Source organism: Protobothrops mucrosquamatus, unplaced genomic scaffold (assembly GCF_001527695.2).
Source record: "Protobothrops mucrosquamatus isolate PMUCROS unplaced genomic scaffold, P.Mucros_1.0 scaffold155, whole genome shotgun sequence".
Classification (NCBI taxonomy): Eukaryota; Metazoa; Chordata; class Lepidosauria; order Squamata; family Viperidae; genus Protobothrops; species Protobothrops mucrosquamatus.
In genome coordinates this window covers 507,626-515,225 of record NW_015386519.1, presented here as the reverse complement: position 1 = coordinate 515,225, position 7,600 = coordinate 507,626, and the positions used below count along the sequence as shown (strand labels likewise).

General features: G+C 39.3%; 1 protein-coding gene across 1 annotated transcript in view; it reads left to right on the top strand.

Moving 5' to 3' along the window:
* Window positions 1-4,197: 4,197 nt before the first annotated feature.
* Window positions 4,198-7,600, top strand: part of RPF1 (ribosome production factor 1 homolog) — an 8,727-nt gene continuing 5,324 nt past the window's right edge. The window contains exons 1-3 of the mRNA XM_015813423.1: window positions 4,198-4,667; window positions 5,728-5,784; window positions 7,276-7,356. Of these exons, the coding sequence (XP_015668909.1) occupies window positions 4,461-4,667; window positions 5,728-5,784; window positions 7,276-7,356 (345 nt within the window). The 5' untranslated portion in view covers window positions 4,198-4,460. The remainder of the gene's footprint in view (window positions 4,668-5,727; window positions 5,785-7,275; window positions 7,357-7,600) is intronic.

Here is a 7,600-nt window from a genome sequence, read left to right as displayed (position 1 = left end):
TAATCTATCCTATCTAATCATCAAAACCACAAGTCAGAAGTTCATTATTTTCATTTTTTGTCAAAAGTCCCTAAGAGACTTCCAGTCAGCAATAAATGTACAGTAAATGACATCCTTTCTATAATCAAAAAAGTTAAAATTGTTCATTTCAGCAAAATATTGTATGTCAACTTTACCAGCCATTCCTCCATAGTGGGTAATCTTGAATCTTTTCAATTCTGGGTAGAGCAGGGGTCCCCAACCCCTGGTCCAAGGACCGGCACCGGTCCGTGGTATGTCAGAAACCGGTCCGTGCAAACAAGCAAAGCCCCATCTGTAGGATGTAGGCAGCATGCAAAACCACCCCCTCCAATCTGTGAAAAAACCTCTCTCCACGGAACTGGTCCCTGGTGCCCAAAACATTGGGGACCTCTGATGTAATCTGATTAGTAGCCATGGCCTACTGAGTCAACCCTGAATTCTGGTGACTATGGTTTTCTTGGCAACATTTGCAGAAATGGTTTGCTCTTGCCTTCTTCCCAAGGCTGAGAGAAAATGACTGGAGCAAAGTCACCCAGCTGGTTTTGCACCTAAAAGGGGACTTGAACTCCCAGGCACCTGGCTTCTGGACCAGGATCTTTTAACCACTACAACAAACTGACCAGAGCAACCCAAGTCTTCCTCCTGGATCACATGACCCAGATTAAAATTAGTTTTTCTGTCTTAAACAACAACTGTATAAAATGCTGTTTGGCAATCTCTTGGGCAAATAGGTTTTTGGGTATTGCCGCCATTTAGAGAAATGGTTATACATTTTTCACTTTTCATTCACCACTGGCTTTTCTTTATCAGCATATGTACCATTCATTGGCATCAGGTCTTCCTTGGAACCATACCTTTGCTTTTCCCTTCTCTTTCCCTTCTCCCAGTTCCTAACCATCCCAATACAACAAAGATTTCACCAACCACATGGGCTAGGCAGAAACAGCTGATCTGTCCGTGAGGTACAGAATTACTTTTAAAATTTGTATTGGCTATCAGTTATTAAAGCATGCTATCTCAGGAATGCTAATGTAAGCATCTCAGACATTTCCTTAAATCTGGAGATGAGGAAGTTTTGAATTACATGTTCTTTCTTACTCTGTTTTGTAGAGAAATTAGAGTTTGTTTATGTCTTTGATTGAGAAATGTTTGGCTATCAGTAGGGAGCTGTTTTCAACTGGCTAGAATGGAGGGTGGTTCTAGAAGAGATTTTAAATAGAACAAAGGGCTCAACTCTTTCTGTATGCCGACTTTCTAAATTCTCTCTCTCCCATCCATCTATCCATCCATCCAATCTCCCTCCAACCATTACAATAGGATAAAGATCCACAAACTCGGGAGGAATATCTCTCCAAATCATTACATTGCCTGTAAAGCAAGTGACAAATTTGGGAGTGGTGGTACAATTTTTAGTCAGCACTTAATGATGATAAATTGTTTTCAGAAGCTTCACTGAATGTTACTTTTGTTCTCTGAAGAATTAGGCATAATCAGAACAGCCAACCATATGTGAAAAGAGAGACACTGACAATTTCACAAAATGCACTTTTCAAGTCATCCTGATTTTGGAGTTGTAATTAGCATAATTGTTAGCAATTCCACACTTTTCTACCTCAGGACTGACAACAGACCAATTTGCAACCATTAAATTTATTAATACTTCTGGCTTTTCCTGCATTGCAAATTCCAGACTTTTTGTGACACCTGATATATTTAATCTTGATGATAACAATATAGAAAAACTAGTACTAACATGCAGGTAAATAAAGGGCTTTGTTTTGTTTTGTTGTTTTAAAGATAAAGATTCCTTCAAGTCACTTCCTTGTCATGTAAGTAAGTTGTCTTGGTAACAATGAAATGCCACTGTGCCTTCAGTGATGTTTTGATAGTCTGGTCAAGCCTGCATAAAAACAGAAAAATGAGAAAAATCTCCTGTAGTAAAGTTTTTTCCGCTCACAGCATGTTAGCTTCCTCTCTCTCAATTCTAAAAGTAGGGCCAGGAATGTCCAAGTACACACAGGCTGACTACTGTATCAAAATGATATCCCTCCTAATTTATGCTGCCAACAATACAAGATTACTCTGTTATCTTAAAATTCTGCAACCTTAAAGCTAGTTTGCTGCCCTCCAAGATAATAGGACTTTGTTCTGTTGCTAGTATAAAGAACAATCTGGTTGGGGTTTGTAGATAAAACAGATTGAGAGAATATCAGAGTATTTATTTCAAGATCAAAATAAATATTTGGCCATTTTTGATCTATTGAAAATAACAAACTCTGTACCTACAACTTTCTTTTCTCATTTTCCTATCATTTTTGTTTTCATTTGTATTTTATAATTTTCATAAAAAATTATGAAAAGTAACAAACCTCCAAATAATGTTTGTGTTTCACCTTTTAAAGTCCAACTGGTATATCCCAAAGACTGAGAAGAAACTATAGCTTGACAGGAACACTAAGAACCTTTTTTAGCAATCTTTATCCATTCTCTTACTGAAGTATATTTCTCAGGATCCTTTCATATAAGAGTACTATAAGTGTATCAGGATCTCTCCTTTATTTTGGCTCCCTCAAACATTAAAGAAAAAAAGAAACCAGCACAAAATAATGGGAAAACATGATCTGGGATTTAAAACAATGTTTTAGAATCGCATTAGCCAAATGTTTAAAGATACTGGTTATAGATTTCAGTTCAGATGAGTAAGTCATTCTGTGGATGCTCTCAAATGACCTTCCTACCTGACGTATTTCTGGTTTGAAAATTAGCATTTATGGTTTTGGGGCTGAGCTTCTGTTCAGATAAAGCATGCTTCAAAAGCATGCCTCATTTTGCAAAACAGTATTATGTTTCTTTTATTGCCTTTAATTTGCTGCTCTGCTTAAGTTCCCGAGAAGATTGAAGAGCCTTTATCTTACAAGTCAATCAGCTGATAGGATGCCAGGATTGAATTCATTTCCCAGATATGCAGACAGGCTGTTCTTCTGGTAAGAAAATGCTGACTGAGAGACAAGGTATTAGATAATTCTTGGCTGTGGGAGTACTTTCTCATGGCTGAGTTTACTGAGTGCAATTCAAATATTTGCTGCTTAAAAAACATCTAGTCATCTATACTGGCATAATATACTGGTTTTCAAGTGATAAAACTTCCAAATCTGTGATATCCTCCTACTTTGAAAATGAGACAACACGATTACCATTGAGGAGCCATTCTATTAGGAGAAACATTAGGAGAAGTTTTTAAGAAGAGACTGGACAGCCATTTGTCCGAAATGGTATAGGGTTTCCTGCCTGAGCAGGGGGTTGGACTAGATGACCTTCAAGGTCCCTTCCAACTTTATTTTTATTATTATTATTATTATTATTATTATTATTATTATTATTATTATTATTATTATTATTATTATTATTATTATTATTATTATTATTTTACTCTGATAACCTAGCTGGTGGCTTACTGTATTAGCAAGATTTTGAAAAAAGAACATTAAACATGTTTTGATCAATGTCTTATTTCATTCTGAATTTAAACACTGAAGCACACGTTTTGATGCCTTTGAACTTTGGGGTTGGAGAAGGCTCCTGAGAATACTTTGGACAGCAAAGAAAACTTAACAAAGGGATTATTAAACAAGCCTCCTTAGAGTTCTCTTTTCACTCAAGTCAGGCTTGATCAGGCTCAAATTATTCTATTTTAGGCACATTACCTGAAAACCCAGCTTTCTATAGAAAGCTCTAATACCGGGAAGATGGAGGAAAGAGGATAACCAGCAGCAAGGTCAAAATCTGGTCATTAAGAGTCAACGATGACCGAAACGGTACAGAGTTAATCGATCATCTTTAAATAATGCCTAAAGCAGCGAAAAGTATAACTTCCAACGTCAAGGATCATTTCCCACACAACAGAAATTCATAGTTCCAGTGTTTCTCAACCTTGACAATTTTAAGGCATGTGGACTTCAACTCCCAGAATTCCACAGCCAGCATTGCTGGCTGTGGAATTCTGGGAGTTGAAGTCCACATGCCTTAAAATTGTCAAGGTTGAGACAAGCTCCCTTTTAACATCCAGTTTCTTCGCTTCGTCATTTCGCACATGCGCAAATTATCTTCCAATCCTTCCAATACGAGAACACTTTGAGAACGCGCGTGTATTATCTCGAGCCTCTGGCTGTTTGTTTCGTTTCGTTTCGTTTTGGCCAGTTGCCTGAAAGACTGCGTAGAAAATGGTTGCTGTCATTTAAAAAGAAGGAACCTACAAGTCCATATCGAGATGTGTTACGCTAGGCGTGTTTGGTTAAATAAACTGAGCCGTGTTTCCGCGGACAGGTAGGCTCAACTGAGACTACAGGAAAGTTTGCACAGGCGCAGTAGGCAAACGACGGGACGCTGGATGACCCGGAAGAGAACGAAGAGGTAAAAGGTCATCTGTTGAAAAAGACGGCATGGCTGGCGGCTCAGAGGAGGGAAAACGTATTCAGGGGCGACCTGATGCTGACGAAATGAGCGAGGTGGCTTATGGCGAGAAGGCTCATGGAAACGCCGCGGAACCCAGCCAGGCCGCGTTCCCGCCGACTTTTAGCGTCTCCGAAATTAAGAACAAGCAGCGGCGCCACTTCATGTTCCTGCGCTGGAAGCAGCAACAGAAGAAGGTGCGAAGGAAAGGGTCGCCGAGCTTCGAGTCGCTTTAAGCCCGAGCTTGCTCAGTAGTAAGGAGGGAGCGTTGTTGGTAGTTGTGAAGTTGTTGTTATTATTATTATTATTATTATTATTATTATTATTATTATTATTATTATTATTATTATTATTATTATTTATTAAATTTATATACCGCCCTATCTCCCTTACGGGACTCAGGGCGGTGAACAGGCGATACTAAAAACCACAATAAATATACACAAGTTGCTGTTGTAAAATCAAATTAAATAACAGGCCTGCTCTAAAAACACCCCATACAAAACCCCCCACTGAAACGTAATCAAACTACGCCAGGCCGGCCGCACGGAATAGATGGGCCTTCAGGGCTCGGCGAAAAAGGCGCAGGTCCGCAACTGTACGTAGGTCAGGGGGGGGGGTAGGTCATTCCAGAGGGCAGGAGCTGCCACAGAGAAGGCTCTCCCCCTGGGGGTCGCCAGCCGGCATTGTCTGGCCGACGGCACCCTAAGGAGGCCCTCTCTGTGGGAGCGGACTGGTCGAAGGGAGGTGTTTGGTAGGAGGCGGTCTTGCAAATACCTAGGTCCATTGCCATGGAGCGCTTTAAAAGTTGTTACTAACACCTTGAAGCGCACCCGGAAGGCCACCAGCAGCCAGTGCAGCTTGCGCAGGAGAGGTGTTACATGGGAGCATCTAGAGGCCCCCCAAATCCCCCGCGCAGCCGCATTCTGAACTAGCTGGAGCCTCCAGGTGCACCTCAAGGGGAGCCCCATGTAGAGAGCATTGCAATAGTCCAAGTTAATTGGGACCATAGGACAGATGTCAATAAAATAAGAGGAATGGAGCCCTCGAGTCTTAAGTTGCTCGGTGGGGTCTCAGTGACTGATAAGCAAATCCTTATCCTTAGAAGCATGAGAACAAACGATAGAACCCAGGTTTAGCACCCAGACTTGGAAATTGTTAAAGCAATGCATGTGGGTTCTCTTCTGTAGGGTGACATGCCTAATTTTTTTTTTTAACCCATCGCATTTCTTTTGTTCATCTTCCTTACTCCTACAGGAAAAATTAGCCCTTAAGAAAAGGAAGAAGAAGGAGCGGGAAGCCCTTGGAGATAAGGTAAAAAGGAGGAATTAATGACAGTGATACTTAATCAGGTCAATTATAACTTGCTCTAGCACTGTTAGTGGCCAATCAGATGATAGGTGAGCCCACAAGCAGAACACAACTTCATGTTTTCTGTGAATTGGTTCATCTACAGCAGGGGTGTCAAACTTGCAACGTCATGTGACGTGTCACAACATATCGCGACCTTTTTGCCATTGCCGGCAATGGGGTGGGCGCGGTTTCGCTATGATGCATCCGGCCCGCGGCCTGGCAGTTTGACACCCCTGATCTACAGGTAATCCTCGACTTAACCACAACTGAGCCCCAAATTTCTGTTGTTAAGCGAGACATTTGTTAAGTGAATTTTGCCCCATTTTATAACCTTTCTTGCTACAGTTGTTAAGTGAATCACTGCAGTTGATAAGTTAGTAACCCAGTTGTTAAGTGAATCTGGCTTCCCCATTTATATTACTTGTCAGAAGGTTGCAACAGGGGATTACATGACCTTGGGACACAGCAATGCTCATAAATATAAAGCAGTTTCAAAGCATCTAAATTTTGATCACATGATCATGGGGATGCTGCATAGGTTGTAACTGAAAAACGGTCATAAGTCACATTTTTCAATATCATTGTGACTTTGAACAGTCACTAAACTAATTGTTGTAAGTTGAGGACTACCTGTATTACTAGATGTAATGTATAGCTATCATGATTGGTAATCAGTGATAGCCTTCTCTTCCATCTTCACCTCTTTATGCCATAATAATAAATTCTAATTTATGTTCTGCTATGTTGAGAATGACTTTCTTTTGAACCCAATTCTGTCTTTCAATTTCTATAGTTTAAAAGAGAAAAACATTTTTTCTAATCCACTTTCTTTAAAACATGAATGTTGCTCTATGTTTCTTTTTTTATAGACCAAAATCTTGTTGCACTTTTTGCAGCATTTTCTGGTTTACAGTATTCTTTGTGATGTCATGATTAGAATTGTAATATTAACTATGATTGCAATATTAATTTCTTCAAAGGCAATAATAGTGATGCTTTTATTTTCAGTTCCTTTCTTTAATGATCCCTAGCAAGAATTTTGCCCTTCTCAAGAATGTAATGTTTGTACTGCTTTACCCTCTGAAACTTTGGCTATTAGTTGGGTAATCTGTTGTCTTCCATTTATTGTTCTGTAATTCATAGATCAGCTTTCAGCTTATAGCAGCTCAAATTGCCTACATTTTTCTAGCATTTTTGATGCTATTACTAAAGTGCATTACTTGGTCTGTTGTGTGGATGTTGGGTGGTTTTAGGGGTGGGGATTGTGGGGGGGGAGTGTGTTTGGGGATTATGTGTGTGGGACTTGGTTTTTGGGTGTCAAGTAAATTTCGTTGTATATGTATACTATGTACGCACATACAATGACAATAAATAAATAAATATTCTTTAAATGGAACAGTTGTTTAGTATGAGGTCTTCTATCAATTTCAGATTTGAATTTCTATTTTTTAGGCACCACCAAAACCAGAACCAAAAACCATTGAAAACCAGCGTGTATATGATGAAACCACAGTTGATCCAAATGATGAAGAGGTAGTTTTCTGTAAGCATTTTAAAGGAAACAAATGCCAGATAAACAATTAGACATTTTTACCTTTCTGTAATATATTGTAACAGTTGGCAGGATGGTTATTTGAAGTTCATGCATCCATTTCTTCAACATTCAATTCTTCAGACTCTTCCTTTTAAAACAATTTTGTCTGACATTTTTTTCTGTCTGAAAAGTTTCTTGCAAATGAGCCATATTTAAAATCTAGCATATGTAATTATAATTAGT